The following is a 21431-nucleotide window of genomic DNA, read 5'->3' on the forward strand; positions in this document are numbered from 1 at the left end:
TAATTTTGTCAAAATTAAAATGAACGGATGAATATATTACGCTAACACTTAATGGGCGAATAGCGTCGTTTAAACGCGATTAATTGAATTGCGAAACTAAAATACAATTTTCAAATCTGAAATTGGATGTTAAAATTTGAAAATACATTATCGGAAAAACAGAAATAACACAAAAAAATAATTACTTGGTGAAAAGCACCGACTAATGTCTCACATCATCGCCAACAATGCGGCAAATCACCAGGCCATTGCGTAGTCGTGTTTTCATCAGCACATGACACTGGCCCCTGTCATACTGTGTGTGCGTGCGCGTACTATGTGCGCGCACGCACGTACTCCGTGGGGAGTGGTGGCGCAGTGGTTACCGCACCGCGCTACGAACACAACGCGACCCCACTTCGGTTCCCGCTCACGACCAACAACAGTGGCGAATATTTGAACCGGTCCTGGGCCTCGCCTTTGGTTGACCCGGCCTGAAATGAGTGCCTGGTGCGGTGTGTAATAAACATCGCCACTGGAGAGACAAAGGCGTCCGGGCGTGATCTTGGTCACCGACACCCATCGCGTGACTCGCTGCTCTTCATAGCACCGCCGATTGGCGCGGTTGGCTACGTACGGTGCGAAAGAAGTTCAACAGACATAGGTGCTCGCTAACAGCACTTTGGCTCAACGGCCTGTTAAAGGCTGTAGGGCGGGGGGTTGGGGAAGTTATTTGTCCTTTTGTGTGTTTTACATTTGTGTTTCGTGTGTTGTGTGTGCCTTATGCGCAGGAAACATGCTCTGAACTGTCACAGAATGAAGCCCGCCCTTTTCAACGTGTTGTGCGAGATTAAGGAGAAGACTGGTGAGGCCTTGTGCATCTGCTACACATTAACCACACACACACACACCGCGTGCACACTCGCATACGCTCACACACTCGCACACGCTCACACGTACACGAGCCCATTATGTTGCGTCGAACATTCCCAGTACGTGCAGCGAGCTTGGTTGATTTCAGCTTTGTTGTACGTGCGTGATAAAACGTAGGTAGTGAAAATTCTAAATACAGTGTACGTTAAATGACGCAACACGTTCGTCAACACTGTGGCCTTGAACAAAAAAAATGTCATAGGTGACGTTTTGGGCAATGGATCTTCTTCACAGCAATCGGCGAGGCCGGAGAATTAGCCAGCGATGTTGAAATGTGCACACTCGCCCATATACCCGACGTTTGCCTCGCACAAAGACCAAAGATTCTCTGTTGTGTAGCCTTCACGAAACGTTGGGAAAAGTGCGGTTAGCAAGCACCTACGAAGGCTGGCTTGGCGCATATGTGGCCATCGCCATTGCCTGGCCCGGCCGCCTTTGTCTTCCCAGTGGCGATGTTTACACACCACACCAGGGACTCATTTAAGGCTGAGTCGACGTTGGGGCAGAGAACTGGTTCAGGTGGTCCACGACCGATGTTTAACCTGTGGCTACGGAATCCGGTATCAGGTCGCCGGTTTTTTGTTGCGCGGTGTGCTAATCGCTAGGCCAACCACTCGGCCACAAACACAAACACAATATGTACTTACAGAGAGGACAATGATGCATATTGAAACATATTTGCATTATGCGCGCTCATTAACACACCTACATCTACGTAGCCCGCATATGCTTCCTACAAACATTCACGCATGGACCCATGCGTTCACGATAACCAATGCTCAATGCGTACACACACTGATACAAACACTCGTACAAAGATGCCTTGTATAGCCTTGAACGGATTGTTGGTGCGGGGGGGGGGGGTGCTGTTAGCGAGCGCCTATTAGGGCCAGCTTGGCATACACACACACACACACGCTGCTCATTACACACACCCTGAAACGCTTTAGGTTTCCCACCGTGGACCGGCGTGACCCCGCCGTGCGATTGGCCCTGGCCGCTCACATGGCCACCCGGCAGCCAATCGTGTTTGCTTATTTGCCTGTGCGTGCTGGGAAGTTGAGAACCTCAAGTGCCATCTTGGCCTGTGTGGTGGTGTGCCCTGGGGCAGGGGAGGGGATGGGGGGGGGGGTACAGTGATGTTGGCGATGTTGACGGAAGTGGGTGAAGGGCGATGGTAGTGGTAATATTGGTGATGGCGAGTGGTAATCGTGATAGATGTTGGTTTTTGATTGTGGCAGTGGTTGTGATTGTACTGTGAATATATTGATGATGGCGACGGTGGTGGTGGTAATGTGGATGGTAGTGGTGATGGTTTATGATGGTGGTGATGGTAATTACAACAGAGCACAGCATTTAGTTGTTTCGGGAATTTTATTGATGAGCGTTGCGATGGCTTCTGATAGTGACGATGTCCGTGGTTGCGGTAACGATGGTGGTCATCGTAATGGTGATGGTGGCGGGGATGACGATAACAGTGAGGTTATCGGTCTTTGTCCAGATTGCTTTCGCGATTTATTCTGAGTGTGGTGGTGGTGCTGGTGATAGCGGTTGTGGCGAGGAGAGGTAGCGCCGATGGTAATGATGGTAATAACGCTGGACGTGATGACGGTAATGGATGGTTGTCATTATCGCTGTCTTTACAACAGTCATCATCGCCCATTCACATTCTGACAACTCATCATACTTTACAGTACTTAACCAAATGATAGCCCATTGAGATTCATTATCTCCATTGCAAGGCAGGCGTTTGTGACAAAAGTTACATAAGGAACGTCATTTGCGGTCCATTTACCGCGGTCATTAGCGCCGCGCGACACGCGCACACACTTAGCCGCCTCTTGTGTGCCGTGTCATGGGATATTTGACATCCACACAACGGAGGTGACCCCGTGGCACAGAGGTCAGAGCTCTTGGGCCGCTGCTTCCACCGGGATCTTGGCGAGATGTCAAATCCCTCGCCTGCTGTACATGAGGTCGTGGGTTCGAGCCCCCGACCCTGCTGACGTGTGTATATTTGGAGTTTGCCTGTCTTGCTCCCAGTGATTCCGTGTGGTTTTTCTCCGGGTCCTCCAGTGTTTCCCTCCACGTTTACAATCGATGTGCTTTGAGAGTATTTGGCTGCTGTCAATTTCCCACGTGATGATTGGCCACTTTGTTGAGCTATCATTTGTGGCCAGGTCGCTTCAGAAAAAAGAGCTACATAGTTCTCAGTGGGCTTTGCCTGGTAAAATATAAAATAGTTGAGTTTAAAATAGTTTTTGGTATTAAGTCGGCCGCCTGTGATTAAAATGTGTTCTCAGCTGCCTGGTCACCGATGAGTGCACACACAAAAAAGCCACGTTGATTTGGTCGTGCCGTTATTGCGGCGAAATTATAGTTATGAAAATTAAACAAAAGCTAAAAAGCCCGGTTTGAATGTCACGCGACGGACTTTGCTGTCGGTGGCACAGCAGGTGGGAAAGTGCCGCCCATCCCCCTCCCCCCAATGCTGAACGGACGTCACTTTGAAGGGAATCTCAGAGGTAGCTCTTTGACATCCACGTCTGCGGGATGCACTCTCTCGTACAGTGGGGGTTGCACTGCTCCACGGGAGATCCAAACGTCGCATGACAACAACACCGATGGCACGTTTTCTCTAAAACTGGTGGTCGGGGTAGGAAAGATTAAAAAAAAAGACGAAAAAATGTCAAAAATAAACAAACGGCTGCTACTGCTGCAGTCGAAACTTACGATCTTGTGCCAAAACTGGCCCCCGGTTACCACCACCACCACCGCCGCCCAGACCTTGGTGGTGGTGGAGGAGGGGATACAGGCGAAAGGGAGGAATCCTTTCTCTCTCTCCTCTCTCTTCCCCCCCCCCCTTGTGTTCGAACAAAGCTCTCGTGACAAATGGCCACGGTTTTTTGCATGCAGCCTTCACCGAAGGCACCGTGACGGTGTGATTAGGCGTCAGGCCAGGCCGAGACCGAGGGGTGGTGCCTGTGTTTCCCCCCCCCATTTCCTCTCCCCCCCCCCCCCTTTGTGTTCCCCCTCTGAACCCGCAGTGCGCTGGCAGCACTGAGCGGTAGTGCGTTTGGAGTTTTCCGTGTTCTCTCTCTCTCTCCCCACGATGGTCGCGTGGAATTTTTCTCCGCGTCCTCCGTTTTTTCTCCTCCACGTTTAGAATCGACGTCACACGTTCACGAGTAATCTGGCTGCTAGAAATATCCACGCGATGATGATGATAAGCCGCTTCTCCGAGCTATCACTTGTGGCCAGGTCGCTTCTGAAACACAGATACATGGCTCGCTTGCGGCCTTACCTGGTGAAATGAAAATAGTTGAATAGTTTTGCTGCGTGTGCGTGTGGCCGGCATCACGGTTGCGAATTTGCCAAAGTTGGAAGTTACCCGCAAGGTTGACCTAATTAGGTATGAGCCGTATCGCAACATCGGGGGGGGGGGCCCCTTCTGTGGAACTACCGCAGACTAGACTCGTCTGTGAAACAGCGCCAACGCGATGCAGCCGTGCCGTTATCCGAGTGGCTGGGATGCCCGCTTGTGCTGTGATTGTCCGGAGGTCGCCGGTTCGATTCCTTCTCCCGGTCGGCGGAAGTTGAAACAATGGAGCAAGTTTTCTGAAATCGTTCCTCCGCATCTGTCCACCCAGTGGTGTAAAAAAATGAGTGCACTGTAGTGTCATCGAACAGCAGGGTAACATGCGGTGGGAGAAAGTGTGGGTACTTTCACATCTGCCCAAGACTCAAATGGCTAGCTTGGAAGACTCGGCCAAAAACACCCTCCTCCTGAGGGCCTCTCATGTGCATCCTCCAGCGGAGGCCCATCAGTCAGCAGTGGCATGAGCAAAAAAAAAATTGCAGGCCTCCAACTTCTTATAAGAATTGTGCGGACGCCAAAATGTAGGCTTGATTTGATTTGATGCGCGCGGGTATTGCTGACCGCCGCGTTCGTTTTGAGACGCGTCCCGTCTCTCCGGCCCACGGGGCTATCCATCGTGGTGCGTCGTCTTTTGCTCTCTCTCGGCCTAACCTCGCTCACTGCGGGTGGCCTGCCTGCGTGCGCTTGTTGTTGCCTCTGTTCTTGGCCTGTAACGCCGGGCCTGCCACCCCGCTACCACCCCCCCCCAGCCCGCCTGCCCGCCCCCTCCAATGCTATGTCTCCAAAAAATGCTGCTCGCCAACTGCAGAGTCTTAAATAATCGTCCTTGTGTTGGGTTCTATTTGGCCGCCGGAGCGTCTGTGTGCGTGTGTGTCTCTTTTGGGGGCTGGGGGGGGGGGAAGCTTTTGAATAACAATCGCCGATTTTTTTTATCATTTGGTTTTGAAAGCCACACGGTTAGGGCGAAAAGTCCATGCCGGGAAGCAGCGGAGAGCCGCACGCTTGGAGCGACGTTGAGGGACGCAAAGAAGAGCACATGGTTTATTTGGGGGGAGATTCGTGTCGCAGGGTCAATTTTATGTCGTTCAAATTTGTTTCTAAAGAGCCACGTGGGCTTTCTGGGTAGGACGCACCGTGGAAAGAAGGGCCAGTCAGTGACCGATTGTTGAGAATAATTGCGGAGTGGCAGCCAAGGAATGGAACGTGTCCCGAGAGGACGGGCTGACTCCCACCACTGTGCACGAGATGTTAACTACCTCGCCTGGTATACAGGAGGTTGTGGGTTCGATCCCTGTATATTTGGACTTTGCGGTGTCTCTCTCCGCGTGGTCGTGTGGATTTTTCTCCGGGTCCTCCGGTTTTTACCTCCACATTTAGAAGCATGCCTTTAGAGGATTTGTCTGCGAGACATTTCCACGTGATGGTAAGCCACTTCATTGGGCTATCATTCGCGTCCAAGCCGCTTCTGAAAAAGAGCTAAATAGCTCACTGGGATTTGTAGTGAATTTTTTTAAAAATATTTTTAATAGATGGGGCGATGAAATCGGTTCGTGTGTAGGTGCTGGGTGGATTATTACTTTGCAGGATTGTGTGAAGAGGTGGTGGCGGCGGTGGTGTAGTCGGTTGGTGGTGGTTGCGGCTTGGAAAGGCCATCATCCAGCAGTGAATTGATAGATGCGCCAATACTTGTAGATGTACCTCAAGCGTACTGTGGACAAGCTGCCTTCAGTTGCGGCTCTGTCCGTCCACGTGATTGGCACGCACTGGCATTGGGAGTTGGGACGTCTACTCTGGCTGCGACGGAGTGGGTGTAATTTAACACCGTGTGTGTCCTTGGGAGGTGTGGGCACAGAGTGGCCCCGTGTGGTGCAGATTCTGCAAAATTTAAGGGGGTGGAGGGCAGTCGTACCGCTTCAAAGCCGGGTGGTCGCTTAGCAGAGTGACCGAGGCTAACCATGTACATGTGCGCGCGCACGTACGTACACGAGTGCGTGTGTTTGTGTGTCTGCGTGTTAGGAAGAGCCGAACGCCGGGGGTGGGGGGGGTTGAGACTGCAATGTGTCACAGTTGGGAGCACAGGTGGTGCGTCTGTCAGTCATCTCGGTTAACCCGTAACACGTGGGTCTGTCCCGTGACTCCTGCCAGCCTCCGGCCACACTTCCCATGACCTCAAAGTGCACCTAGCCTGGCACAGGCGCTCTCGTGACATCACCGTCACTTGGTGACGAACGGCGGTTGTAGTTGAATGCAGATGTGTTCACAGATTGGGGTGGAGAGGTAGCCTAACGGAGGTGGAGCGATGGGATCGGCACATGTGCAGCAGTGAGACGGATTATGGCATGGCAAGACTCACGAGGGATGGCGACGGTGTGGGTAGGGCCTTCAACCGCCAGTGGATAGAGCATGACCGCTGAGGATGATGGTGGCGCAGTGGTCAGCGCGCTGCACTACCAACCCGGCATCCCGAGTTCGATTCCTGCCCACGACCAACGTCCAATGGCGAACATCTGAACCGATCCTGGGCTTCGCCGATGATGACTCTTGGCTTATTCAATGCCTGCTACGGTGTGTAAACATCGGCACGTGGTTTTTTCCCATACCCACCCGCTCGTGCGCCGTTCTGACCTAAGTACGTACTCGCTCTCAGCACTTGCCCCAAATGCCCATGTAAGCTATAGTGGTGGAGGGGGGTGGGGGGACCTTTGTCTTTGGTATACACTTCATCTGCGTCTTCGCAGTCTGCTGCTGAATCCAGCTCCTTGAAAACAGTTGTCGCCATATCGAAGTACAGTAGTCCAGACGCCGCCAGAGGTGTTAACGGAGGTAAGGCAGCGTGCCGAAGTTAATGATGCCCTTAGCAGCTTGACAGCAAAAACATTACGGTCGGAGGGTGCCGAAAGAGTGCAGTGTTTTGCCTCCCTGTCAAGAAAAGAACGCGTCTGGCCTTTGGATGCGGGAAGGATGTTAGGAATTTTCACGGAACGAAATAGGGGGGGAGGCAACTTGGGAGTTCCGAATTGAACTTGGCCAGGAAGCAAGCGGTGTTGAGATGTCGTTGGGAGGAGGAGGGTAGTGATGGGTGGGACACATGTCCGTGATGTGGCTCAATGAAGAAGAGGTCATCATGGCTCATGTCATTGATGCCACCGATTCTGGCCAGGGATTCCTTGGCTGTCGCACCAGCTAACACTCGGCCTCCAATATAGTCTCATCGTCACCACCACCACCAAGTTCAAGTGGATATTGTCTGACCAGGGTGAGAGACCTCGAGATACCAGGATAAGTTTCATTTCCAAGAGTGACTTGGGGCATTAGTCTGTCATTGGGGGGGGGGTGGGCGATGATGCCCATGTACGATCCCAATTGGTCTCGAGGTCTTCCCCTTGGTTGCCAACCACTGGGGTGCCACTCGAATGCTCGTCTCGTTCACCTAGGAGATGTTGACTACCTCGCCTGGTATACAGGAGGTCGTGGGTTCGATCCCGACCCTGATGCCTGTATATTTGGAGTTTGCGTGTTTTCCCCGTGGTGGTCGCGTGGATTTTTCTCCGGGTCCTCCGGTTTTTTCCCCCGCATTTAGAATCAACATCTCTATGCGTTTCGAGTGTTTGGCTGCTATACATTTCCAAATTTGTGGCCAGGTCGCTTCTGAAAAATAGCTCTATATAGCGCAGTGGTCCTTACCTGGTAAAATAAAAAGTTGTTAAGTTTAGTTTACACGTGTGCCGGCCACCATCCCAAGCTTCTCTTCCAAATAACGCCTGCGTCCCCGTCTTCCGAGTTGCTCGCCGCATCCTGCCGTGAAATTCCTGGCATCCTCTGCATGTACCGGCACTCAAAGAAAGATGCAGAAGCGTGTTTTCTCACACAGTCCAGCTCAGTGACCCCCGCACAATAACGTAGACGTCGATTACCACCAGCCATGGCCCATCCACATAGTGAATACGAGAGACGGTGGTGTCCTTAATAAAAAGACGTGTCACGTAGCAGTCCTTAAAAAGCCGCCACACGCGGCTTCCTGAGCCGCAGGCTGCAGACCCCCCTGGCTCTTTCTCATCGCATTCCCAACTCGCAAGTTGCTTACCCTGTCCTGTCCGGTCTGTGACGTTCCCTACGGCGTTCACAAAAACGCACGTGTCCGCCGCTCTCTCTCTCTCTCTGCTCGCCGGGCCAAACGAGCGTTTGGTTTCTGAAAGGAAGGCGTAACAGTGCGGGACAGAAACACAAATGCGGCCGTGAAACCGACACCGCCAGACAAGGGGCAGCGAAATAGAGCGGTCATTGATACGATGTCCGCTACAGCGGTGCGATGGAGTGCACAGGACGTTTTCTTGCACAGTGAGAAGCTTGACTTAAAGCTTTCGTGACTGCAGGAATTCATTTTCTTTGAGTCTTTCGGTAAAGTCGCGTAGAGAGGTTCAAATTTGTAAAATTAAAATGAACAAAAAAACTACGACGTTTCGATCACAACACAAGCGATCACCATCAGGAGGAAAACGGATGACGATCGCTTGTGTTGTGATCGAAACGTCGTAGTTTTTTTGTTCATTTTAATTTTACTAATTTGAACCTCTCTACGCGACTTTACCAAAAGACTCAAAGAAAATGAATTCCTGCAGTCACGAAAGCTTTAAGTCAAGCTTCTCACTGTGTAAGGAGGAAAACGGATGACGATCGCTTGTGTTGTGATTGAAACGTCGTAGTTTTTTTGTTTATTTTTATTCATTTGAACCTCTCTACGTGACTTAACCGAAAGACCCAAAGAATACAGCGAGAAGCGTTTCGATTCGTCCGCACGCGAGTGTGTATGTTGAACTTGTTTTGCACTGTACGTAGCCAACCCTGCTAATCGGAGGTGCAGGGAGAAGGACAATAAACTAAACACAAAGAGCAGTTGGAAATAAATTAGTTTTGAATCTAGATGATTTAAAAGTGCATGGCTGCAGTGGGCTTCCTAATATCGGAAGGAAGAGCTTTCCAGACGGCCCATAGATGCGCATCTGAAAGCGCGTGATGCGGTGACCATCTTTGTTCCATGGCCAACCAAAAGTTTGATGGACAGCGGAGGTTTAGCGGTTAGCAGATAGCGACCCGAGTTTTTTCCTGCTCACGGCCAACGCCATTGACGAATATCTGAACCGGTACTGATCACCCCCTAGGTCGACTCGGCCTCAAATTGGTATCTGGTGCGATGTGTAAACATCGCCACTGGGGAGATGAAGGCGGTCGGACGTGGTGTTGGCCACCCACCCTCTCGTGTGCCGTGCCGGCCTTCATAGGTGCTGCTCGCTAACAGCACTTGCGCCAACAGTCTGTTCAAGCTATACGGGGGATCTTTGTCTTGTAGTCTGTGTGTCCATTATGTCTGTGTTGTGGGTGTTATATTTTTACATTTGCCCCAACAGTGTTAAGGCTGTACCAGGGGATTTTTATCTGTGTATAGCGTCGTCATCATTAGCCATGGTCAGTGCCACTTGCACGCAGCCTTGCTGTTTTGCGATGTGGCAATCCGTCTATGCGCTGCTGCATCTCCATCGTGGATGCCTGCTTGGGTGCTCACCACCTTTATAACCCACATAGGCAATCGCACGCTCACATACAGTCCCATATGCTCAGTTGTACGTACGTGTGTTGAACTTCGTTGGCACCGTACGTAGCCAGCCGTGCTAATCGGAGGTGCAGTCACCGATCCATGTAACCCACAAAGGGGACTCGCACACTCGTAGTGACCCATATACCAACATCGGTACTCGTCTTCCCCGTATACAGTACTAACATAGGAATATATATGCAGTATGCTCGCACAGAAACCTACACGGCCACATAGGGGACCCAGAGAAAGAAGAATCCTTAGAGGCTCATGACCAACAGCCTCTCTACTAGTTATGCGGCCCACTGTTTCTCCGCAGCTTCTTGCGATAACATCGATAGGCTATATATGAATCCAAATTGCGTTGTGTGTACACATATGCTAATATGCCGTGGGGGGGGTGTTTATCCGGCGCCAAAGACGGTTCGTGTCTTTGGGGGGGTGGGGGTTGTGGGGGGCTCATTACCGCCACACTTGTCGTAGGGGGCACGGAAAAGCCCTCCGTAGAGGGAGGGGGGGTGTGCGGTGGTGGTGGTGGCCTCTCTTGCGCTCACCACCCGTTTGTACACACCACGCGGCTAGGGAGCGAGCATCCTTTTGGGCCACTCCGCTGGGAGCCGTTTCGACGCGGACAGATGGCTGCACTCCGCCAACAAAACGGAAGAATAATACGCGGCGATTCTCAAAAAATAAAAACCCACAAAGATATTTGTTTTCTACTATTGTATGTATTTTATCAGGTAAGGCCCCACTTGGCTATCATTTGTGATGGCCCAGATCGCTTCTGGAAAAGAGCCGTTTTGCTCAGTGGGCCTTAACCTGGTTTAAATAACAAAAAATAGTTTTAAGTTTCAGGATCTCAAGTTTATATTGTGTAAGCTGGTGAGAGATCTCAAGAGAGCATGATGAGTCTCACGTTGCACAAGTGACCTGGGTAACCGATATGACAAAAGAGAAAAAGCTAACAATGCAAACCTGTCAACCCCTTATCAGTGCCTACCCTATTACAGACCAATTCAGACCTTACTGGTCACCACGTGCCCCTTATGAATCTCAACGTTCATTCAACAAGGGAGCAACACAAACAAATATATATATTTTTTTAATGTGCCCGTATTGAAACGGCTGTACGCCGTACGGACCTAAAAACTCAATTTCCCTGGACAAGAATACGGGGTGAAACTGTATGGATTGACGGGGTATGAAAATGGCACGGCAATTAAGCAAATGGGTAAATCGGAATTGTTATAGTGTTTGGCGACATCATCGTCTGGGTTCTGATTTCCGGCACGGGCAAATACCACGCACCAGAGGTTGCAATCGGGTACCCGATACCCGGCTACCCGTACCCGGCCGGGTACGGGTACGGGTAGGCCGTGAGTCACTGGTGAGTAACCGTTTGTCACTCATTTCCCAACGTCTTGTCTCTTCTCGCAATTCAAGTTCCTAGAATCAACCCACCCGCGCCTGCAACATGGCTTCATCCCAGAGGTCGCAATCGGGTACCCGTACCCTACCCGATACCCGGCCGGGTACGGGTAGCCGGGTATCGGGTAGGGTACGGGTACCCGTTTGCGACCCTGGTGCGGCCGGGTACGGGTAAGGAATCAAAACCCGTTTGCGACCTCTGCCACGCACTGGAAGCTACCGAGTTCCGAATGTTAAAAATGTTTTTGTTCAACTCATGAGCGCGATGCTGATACCGCGGTAGAATTATAATTAATTCGTGTCGAGTTGGGGGGGATTGGGAATGTTTTGAGGAATGGCCCTTCCGCTACGGAGCAGGGGCACAGGGGGCGAGCGGACAGCATCCATTGATATCATCCAAGTCACTTGATGACACTTTTCCCACTTAAAGACCTTTCGCGGCGAGATTCTCTCATCATTGAATTACCGGTCTGGCGTAACCCTAACCCGTGTGTTTAAGCCGAGTCCTCCTATTAGTCTGTCAGCGTAACGTTGGCTGGCAGGATTTGTCAGCACACAAACATTACTTCCCTCCCATGTGCCAAGGCTTCTCATCCCAGCCATGCAGACCCTACCCCCCCCCCCCCCCACAGCAGTGCAAGATTTAAAGTGTTGAGGGTTGCTGCGATATTACGCGATGCTACGCGATATCGTACGCTAGATACATCCGGGTCTTTCTGAGTTCTCACCTGGGTTGAACAAAGTAAACTTTCCCAAAACGCGGGGAGAGCAAGTGGCTCGCAATCGGAACGTTGCGAGTTCACATCCAGGTGGTGGGGGGGGGAATGGTCGAGAAAATGAGCAACCGCTTGTGTGGTGGAAGTCAACGGTGGTGTCCCTGTGGATAAACTTGCCCTCACCCTCTCTCGCTTATTGCGTTCAGTCGGTGGTCCTTACCCCGCTCCTCCGATTCGCACGGTTGCCTACGTGCGGTGCGAAAGAGGGTCGAACGTACGGGCGTCCGCCCCGACCGCGGGAACGTGGAGTTTCTACCGCTGGATGTGCAGGGCTTGTGTCAACAGGACGTGCGAGCATCAATGCCTCGAAGCTTATTCGAGGAGGAAAATACTTTTGACTTTGGTAAGCTCTTGTGCACGTATAGGGGGATAGGGGGAGCTTGCTGCAAGTAGCCCAGGGGGGACTTGCCGACTGCAGCTGGGACCCTCTGTTTGACACGGAGGCTTCCGCGAACAATGTTATATTCACAGTAGAGGCCTTTCTGTGGGGTGAGTCGCGTAAATATAAATGTCGTCAAACACGCCACCGCCCCCCCCGAAGCAACCAGTTCGTAAGATTTGTCGCGTAAACAAAACCACGGGCAGTGCATCGGTTGCGTGTCGGAGAGTAAACCCGTGACATTTACAATCCGAGTCCTGTGCTCGACGCTGGCTTGCGAATCGGCATTGGTCTGCCAGTGTCGGGGAATGTTGCCGTGTAGTTGGTTTCAAATTTCTATATATATTAAAGATCAGTGCGACGATTGGTATTGTCTGCTGGACGAAATGCTGCTCGATCGTTTATTGAGCATTGCACAGAGAAAATATCCATGTTGACAATGTTGATTACGGCTAGTTACGGGTGCATTGAAAAACTATTTCCGTCGTCATGAACGTCACGGTTGATTCCATCGCCGTCATTTGTGTCACCGGTCACAACATTTCTATATATACAAAAAAAATGCGGATGGTATCAAGAGTTACGCGTTTCCCCGTCTTTTTCACCAGAATATCGAACGCCGATTAGAAAGAAGGCTGCAGGCTAACGGAGCAAGCCAGACACAATACAAAGGAGAGAAGGGAGAGAGAGCGATGGGCGGCACAAAACGAGAGACGTCACAGAATCGCATTAACTGGGGTGAGGGAGGGCGTATTGTTACACGCCGAGTGAGCACGTCTAATCGGAGCCAGAAACCACCCCTCGGTTTATCGATCTACGCTGAGCGCGACCGTGCCACGGCTCCGAACGTAGGCATATTTGAGGCTCAATAAAGGCGGCAGGAGCGGAGATGGTGGCGCATGGAAGCGCACGACCCCTCGCACGCGCTCCCGGGACATTGACGCCCCTCGTTTGAGCCCCATTTCGCCGACGATCGCGCGGGCGGTGACGATCGTGCACACCAGTGATTCCAGGACGACGCGAGACGGCGTCGCCCCCAACCCCCCACCGTCTACTCGCCGCGTGAGCGACGATGCCGGGTCGTCACTCGATCGTCCGCCCCGACTCTCTGCCCGTCCCCTCTCTGTCTCTCCATTCCTCGCCATATCCGCTCCCTCTCTCTTCTCCATTTCCCTCCCTCCCGTTTCTCCATCTCTCCATTCCTCGCCACATCCGCTCCCATCATCTCCCCTCCCTCCCTTTTCTCCGTCTCTCTCCCTCCCGTCTCGCTCGCTCGTTTGCTCGCTCGACACCCTCCCTCGCTCCCTCCCCATTACCCGCGGGCTCGTTAGCGGCTAATTAATGCCAATTAATGGGTAATTGCAGCAATTAAGAGGCGAGCCGCGAGGAAGCGGGGACCCCGCGCCGCCGATCCCACGCGCCGCTCTTCGCGCTCGCGCGGGCGTGGGGGCGGAGTGGGGGGGGGGGCTGCCGGGGGGGGGGGGGGGGATTTGCGTGCGAGCGATTTGCATTAATCCGACGTTGTTTATGAGGCTCGCGACGGCCTTTACTGCTCCCCACCATCGCGGCGCGTCCCGCGTTCCGCCGCGTTCTCCCCCTCCCTCTCTCCACCCTCTGTTCTCTCCCCCCCTTCTCTCTTTCCTCTCTGTTCTCCTCCCTCCATCTGTCTCCTCTTTCTTGACCGAACTCTCGTGTCTTGCGATGAGCTTGCCATCGGGTGGCGTTGGTCCGGCACGGTGTGTCCCCCCTCCTCCCCCCCCGCCCGGACGTTTTTCCACGCTGCTCCGCTGGGAGCTGCGTCGCTGCACAGCCCCGAGAACACGCCGGAGAGCCGTAGCAACGCAGTCGCGATGACCTACGCAGTCCCCGCCCTCTCCCTTCCACCCACCGTCCTACCCACCCACCCGCTCGCCAGCCAGCCAGCCATCCTCCCTCTTTGTCTTGCGGTGGTGTCTTCGGTGCCCTGTGGGCCACCCCTTGCTGCTATCCACCTCTGAGCCATCTCACTCTCATTTTCTACGTCTTCCCTTCCCCCCATTCCTTCCCCTCCCTCCCCTCCCCTCCCTCCCCTCCCCTCCCCTCTCCTCTACTCCTCCCTCCCTCTCCCTGCTCGGCTGGTGTTGCTGCCTTGCCCGCTGGGTCCCCCCCAGGGCATCTCGTGTCTCTTGAAGAGCGGCCTCGCGCTTGACGCTGCAGCAGCGGAAATGGGAAATGATCCTTTTTGAAGCACTCGCGCGGACGGACGGTGATGGTGGTGGTGCAAACGTGCGAGGGTGTTGTAACGTGGCCTCGAAGCGCGCCTGGCACAGGCGCTGTGGTGACGTCACCGCCGCTAAGTGGCGAACGGCGGTTGTTGTTGTTGTTGGAACGTTAATCTGCGGGGAAAAAAAATCTCCCGCAAAAGCCCCAAATTATTTCGGTTTTTAAAGCCCATGATCGGCAGTGGAAATTCCACAATCGTATGGCAGGACCAGTCTCTCCAGAGTAAGAATTACTGTCTCCAGAGGTGGCCAGGAGGCTCTGTTCATAGCACAGAGTCGGAGTTGTACCGTACACGCGCGTGTACAGCCACGTTTGTCAGCCCACTGCTGGATGAGGACCGCCCCACGCCGTGCGAGCCTGGGAGGTTTGTTTGACCGTCCTCAGCCACTTCGGAATGAATGAAGCAATGACGTTGGTGCATATGACGGTGCATCAGTGCATTTTGCTGCCCCCGCCCTCTGCTGACAACTTGCTTAAACGTTACGACACGTCAAAAGAGGTTCATTATTTTCTGAGGCTTTGTTTTTATCTTCTCGTAGCTTTGATCGATACATCTTTTTAGAAAAAAATCGAAGCTGACCGGGTGGCCAGGGGCTCAAGAGTGTCAGCCGGCAACGCTGAGAACCTGGGTTCGAATCCAAGTTTCCGTCCCTTCCGTGTGCTCCAACCGGATTCTCCGGCGTAGAGAGTTGATGGTCTTAGCCCGGTCACCACCGACTGCACGGTAAAATCCCACCGCATTAAACAATTTTTTTGTTTTCCATCTCCCGTGCACGTCGATAAATTCCCCCACCCGTGTCCATTTCGAATGATCCGTTGAACCTTCGCGCGGCGGATGCCTCTTCCTCCTGTAGCTGGACGCGTGGAAAAACGCCGCCCCCCAGTGGCTCGGGTCAGATCTGTTCCCTCGCATCGATCGCTGAAGCAGACGATAGAATATTTTTTGTCGTTTAAAAAAATATCGTCAAAATTAGCGGCGACCGTTTGGGCTACGGCTCCAAACCGGTCAAGCCCTCCAACCTGCTTTCGAGTTGAGTTGCGCCTGCTGTTCCGCACGGTCTCCGACGGACGTTTCGCTCCACGTGCTGGCGGCTTCTTCGGATACGTGACCGGCTTGTTGGGGGGGGGGGAGGAGGTGGTGGGGGGAAGGGAGCGGGTGGCGCAGTTGTTCGTACGCCGCCGCCGGCGGATCGCTCGTTGCCTCCGATTACGCCGATGATGGCCATCGTCGTCGCCTCCGCTGTTTCCTCCCCTCCGCCCCCCCGCCACACGCCAGTGCTGAGCATCCGCGGCGCGCAGGACGACGACCCCCCTGACCCGCAGCTCATGCGGCTGGACAACATGCTGCTGGCCGAAGGCGTGTCGGGCCCGGAGAAGGGTGGCCCCGGCGGCGGGGGAGGAGGAGGTTCGGCGGCGGCCGCGGCGGCCGCGGCGGCGGCCATCGCCCACCCCGGCGGCTCTCCCGGAGACGGCTGCATCGAGCACTCGGACTACCGCGCCAAGCTGGCGCAGATCCGGCAGATTTACCACTCGGAGCTGGAGAAATACGAGCAGGTGAGCGGCGTTGGGCGGCGGGCGCGCGCGCGGGGGTGAGTGGCTGTACGCGCGTGCGTGTGCCCGTGTATGTGTGGGGAGCGATAGTGCAGCGGTTAGCGCGCTGCGCTATGAATCTGGCGACACGAGTTCGATTCCCGCTCACGGCCGACACCAGTGACGATTATCTGAACCGGTCCCGGGCCTCCCCTAGGTCGACTCAGTCTCAAATGAGTACCTGGTGCGGTGTGTAAACATCGCCACTGGGGAGACAAAGGCGGTCGGGCGTGGTGCTGGCCACCCACCCCCTCGTGTACCGTTCCGGCCTTCATAGGTGCTCGCTAACAGCACTTGCCCCAACAGTCTGTTAAAGGCTATACGGGGGTTCTTTGTTCTTTGTTTTGTATAGGGGGCACAGGTGGTGGTGCATCTGAGTGTCATTACAGTCAGTCAACCCATGGCACCTGGGTCTGTCCCGTGACCTCCTGCCAGCGGGCATTCGTGACTTCACATGCCCTTAAAGTGCAAATAGCCTGGCACAAGCGCCGTGGTGACGTCAACGCCACTTAGTGGCGAATGGCGGTTATTGTTGTGCGCGCTACGGATCCTGCGACCCGAGTTTGATTCCCGCTCACTGCCAAAACCGGTAACGATTATCTGAACCGGTCATGGGCCTCCCCCAGATCGACTAAGCCTTAAACAAGTACCTTGTGCGATGTGTAAACATCGCCACTGTGGTGCTGGCCACCCGCCCCCTCGTGTGCTGTGCCGGCCTTTATAGGTGCTACTCGCTAACGGCACTTGCCCCAACGTGTGAAACAGTGGACTGCCAAATAAACACAATATCATTACGGGCCGGAACGGCACCCACTCCTTCCGTTATTCCTTGCGGGGAAAATTACTCTCCGCTTGACGCGGCAAATTTCCAGGAGCGGAATGCCTCCGTGCTAAGGGGCAAAAGAGCTTCATATCTCATCGGATTCCTCCAGTATAAATAAATATTCTACTTCTGCACCGTCATTGTGTGGCGGGGTGGGGAGGGTTGAGGTGCCACGGGGGCAAATCTCCACTGACGCCGTCAGACTAAACCGGAAGTTTTGAATCGGACACCGTGACGTTGTAGCGAGTGCCGCGGCCTCTCCCCACCCTCCCTCCCACCCCCCCCCCACACAAAGCCGGTCACCCAGATTCCGCCATACCCTGGGTGTGTGTGCACCGTCGGAAGCAATGTGCCCAAGGAGGTGGAACGCATGGTGCCCATCATCCACATTGCTCGTGTGTTTCTACGAGTCTCTGTGTCTCTGTGAGTCTGTGTGAGTCTATGTGTGTCTGTGTGAGTCTCTGAGTCTCTGTGTGTCTCTATACGAGTCTCTGTGTATTTCTACGGGTCTCTTGTCTCTGTGAGTCTGTGTCTCTGTGAGTCTGTGAGTCTCTGTGTCTCTATGTCTCAGTGTGTATCTATACGAGTCTTTGTGTTTTTCTACGGGTCTCTGTCTCTGTGAGTCTGTGTCTCTGTGAGTCTCTGAGTCTCTGTGTGTCTCAGTGTGTCTCTATACGAGTCTCTGTGTATTTCTACGGGTCTCTGTGAGTGTCTCTGTCAGTCTCTGTATTTCTACGAGTCTCTGTGTGTCTCTGTGAATCTGTGTTTCTGTGAGTCTCTGAGTCTCTGAGTTTCTGTGTGTCTGTGTTTCTCAGTGTGTCTGTGTGTCTCAGTGTGTCTCTGTCTCAGTGTGTCTTTATACGAGTTTCTGTGTATTTCTACGGGTCTCTGTGAGTGTCTCTGTGAGTCTGTGTATTTATACGAGTCTGTCGCTTTATTATGTTTTTTGTGAGCCAACTGCCCAGGACTGAGCAAAACTTAGCTCACTTTTCACCCAGCCGACTAGAGAGCGGCACAGACTCAAGTGTTTCTAACCGAACGTTAAAACTGACACAAATGTATTTAAGAGACGAACAATCCTTACTCCACCTCCTCCTCTCTCCTCGTCCTCATCCTCCTCTACCTCCTCCTGCTCTCTCTCCCCCCTCCTCCTCGTCGTGTGCGTGTGTGCGCGTGCGCAAGCAGGCGTGCAGCGAGTTCACGAACCACGTGATGAACCTCCTGCGGGAGCAGAGCCGCACGCGGCCCATCTCTCCCAAGGAGGTGGACCGCATGGTGTCCATCATCCACCGCAAGTTCAGCTCCATTCAGATGCAGCTCAAGCAGAGCACGTGCGAGGCCGTCATGATCCTGCGCTCGCGATTCCTCGACGCGCGGTGAGCGATTTGTACGGTTGCCCTGGATTTGGGGGTAGCTGGTGGGGGGGTGGGTAGGGGGTCGGGGGTTGGGGCGGCGGGTGGATTTTTCTCAGGGTCCTCTAGATTTTCCCTCCAGAGTTTAGAATCGACGTCGCGCGTTTTGGAGTATTTGGGCTGCTATTAATTTCCACACGACGGTAATAAGCTCACTCCGTTGAGCCATCATTTGCGATGGCCACGTTGCTCAGAGTGGGGGGGGGGGGGGCGCCTTACCTGGTAAAAATAAAAGAAAGTTTAGTTGTAGTTTAAGCGAGAGCGCGTGTGGAGGAGAAAAAAAAAGTCAAACGGGACGACTCGAAGTGACGGAGGGGAATTTCTTTGCCGTTTCTTCGCGCAGGAGGAAGCGTCGGAACTTCAGCAAGCAGGCGACGGAGGTGCTGAACGAGTACTTCTACTCACACCTCAGCAACCCGTACCCCAGCGAGGAAGCCAAGGAGGAGCTCGCCAAGAAGTGCGGCATCACCATGTCGCAGGTGAGGCTGCGCGGTGTGGCCGGAGGTGGCATGGGGGTGGGTGGGGTTTGTTTATTACATTTTTCAGACAGCTAGAAAAAGGATTGAGCAAAACTTATCACCCAGTCTCTTATGTGTCTCCTATGAGTCTCTCTGTATCTCTATGTGTGTCTTTACGAGTCTATGTGAGTGTCTATGAGTCTATATGTATCTATGTGTGTGTCTATGAGTCTCTGTGAGTGTCTATGAGTCTCTATGTATCTATGTGAGTGTCTATGAGTCTCGATGTTAGTTTAGTTAAAGTGTGTTGGGCCAGCCGGCCGGGATTGGGGCACAACTTAGCACACATTTCCACCCAGCCTCTGTGTCTTTATTTGTCTTTATGAGTCTCTATGAATCTCTATGAGTCTCGGTGTTAGTTTAGTTAAATTTGTTGAGCCAGCTGACCAGGATTGGGTAAAATTTAGGCCACATTTCACCCAGTCAACATGAGCGCAGCACAGACGTAAGTGTTTCTAACCTCACATTCAAACTACCAAAAAGATGGTTTGCAATTTACAAGGAGTACTTGCACGCCATCGATCTGCGTGAGGAGTACAGAAGGTACGTTTTCCCATCGGACGATTACAAATCTTGAGCAAATATAACCCTGCGTATATATCGGATAGAGTTAATTTTCCTTCGGACTGCAAAGGAGATTTCATTTAGCGAGCTCATCGAGGGGCTTCGTCGTGGAGTGAGGCACTTGCTGGCATCTGAGATAAAAACGGGGCATCGGTAAAAAAATCATCGTTCACGCCTCAACCTAACGCGCACACGTGACGTGCATTCCATTCCCTCCCCTCCCCTCCCGCCCCCCAACCCCCCCACCCCGTTCAGGTATCCAACTGGTTTGGGAACAAGCGCATCCGCTACAAGAAAAACATCGGCAAGTTCCAGGAGGAGGCCAACGTTTACGCGGCCAAGACGGCCGTGTCGGCCACGGGCCCTGGGGGCCCTTACGACAGCCCCGAGGGCTCCCCGCCCACCCCCGACTCGGCGGGTACGCCAGGGGCGTGCGCGCGGAGTACAGTACAATAAACTCGGCAGTGCGGGTTGTATTTTTAGGGCACCACGGTGGCTCGGAGATGGTAACTCCCTCGCCCGGTTTGCGGGAGGTCGTGGGTTCGAACACGACCTTTGACACCTGCTGTATATTTGGAGTATGCGGTGTCTCTCTCTCTCCGGGTTCTCTGGTTTTCCCCTCCACATTTAGAATCAACACGTGTGTGTTTTAGGGTATTTAGCTGCTATGAATGTCCACGTGATGAGCCGCTCCGTTGAGCTATCATTTGTGGCCAGGTCGCTTCTGAAAAAGCTGTGGGCCTTATCTGGTAAGATACAAATATGTTGGTGTTAGTTTAACCTGGGTACATAAAACTAAATAATTGTGCCTAAATGCAAGCATCTACGCGGGAGCACACAAAGACAAAGATCCCCCGTATAGCCTTTACCAGGCTGTTGGGGCAAGTGCCGTTAGCGAACAACAGCGATGAAGGCCGGCACGGCACACGAGGAGGTGGTGTGGCCAGGACAGGGCACGACCGCCTTTGTCTCCCCAGTGCTGATGTTTATACACACACTGCAGCACTTGGGTACACATTTAAGGCCGAGACATCCTTGGAGAGACCTAGAACCAGCGGGAATCGAACTCTGTTCGCCGACTTCGTAGCGCCACCGCTCGTACAAAGTCGTCATGACGGACGCACGCACACTCGCACGCACGTGGGTATGTACACATGGCATAACTGGGCTGCCGTCGTGTGTGTGTGTGCGGTGGTAGTGTAGCGGTAAGCGTGCTGTGCTACGAACCCAGTCACCCGAGTTCAATTCCCGCTCACGGCCAATATCGGTGATGAATATCTGAACCGGTCCTGGGCCGCCTCTAGGTCGACTCAGCCTCAAATGAGGACCTGGTTGGGTGTGTTAACATCGTCACTAGGGAAGACTGGTGCTGGCCACCCACCCCCCTCGTGTGCTGTGCCAGCCTTCAGAGGAAATTGCTAACAGCACTTGCCCCAACAGTCTGTTGCAGGCTATACGGGGGGGGGGGGGGGGATATTTGCCTTTGCAGTGGTGGCGTAACGTTTTTGTGCGACTCTTCCAGATGGTTTCCCGTCTCCGTGCTACCAGTCGGAGGGAAGGATCCCGTGAGCAGAAACTGCCACGTACCAGGTAGGCGCAGCTGCGGCTCGCACCGCTGATTGATGTCTGCGGATTTGTGAGTGTCGTTTAATCCTTCCCCCTTTGTGTAATTTTTAACTATTGCTGTGATTTTATTCCCCTCCGTATTCTGTCGTATTCTGCTCGAGGGCACGTGCAAACGGAGTTCACGCGCGTTCAACGTATTTCTCCGCGTAACCTCTTAGAATTTCCCCCCGCC

At 53.3% G+C, this 21431-nt stretch overlaps 1 protein-coding gene across 4 annotated transcripts in view; it reads left to right on the forward strand.

Annotated features, from left to right (window-relative positions):
- The window catches only part of LOC144948485 (pre-B-cell leukemia transcription factor 1-like), a 35689-nt gene that overhangs the window by 12525 nt on the left and 1733 nt on the right, over positions 1-21431 (forward strand). For all 4 annotated transcript variants that reach the window (XM_078877988.1, XM_078877989.1, XM_078877991.1 and 1 more), the window contains 6 exons: positions 771-844; positions 16003-16280; positions 18325-18515; positions 18895-19030; positions 19889-20051; positions 21156-21223. In XM_078877988.1, coding sequence (XP_078734114.1) covers positions 771-844; positions 16003-16280; positions 18325-18515; positions 18895-19030; positions 19889-20051; positions 21156-21202 — 889 coding nt within the window. In that variant the 3' untranslated portion in view covers positions 21203-21223. The remainder of the gene's footprint in view (positions 1-770; positions 845-16002; positions 16281-18324; positions 18516-18894; positions 19031-19888; positions 20052-21155; positions 21224-21431) is intronic.

Source organism: Lampetra fluviatilis, chromosome 49, assembly GCF_964198595.1.
Source record: "Lampetra fluviatilis chromosome 49, kcLamFluv1.1, whole genome shotgun sequence".
NCBI classification, from domain to species: domain Eukaryota; kingdom Metazoa; phylum Chordata; class Hyperoartia; order Petromyzontiformes; family Petromyzontidae; genus Lampetra; species Lampetra fluviatilis.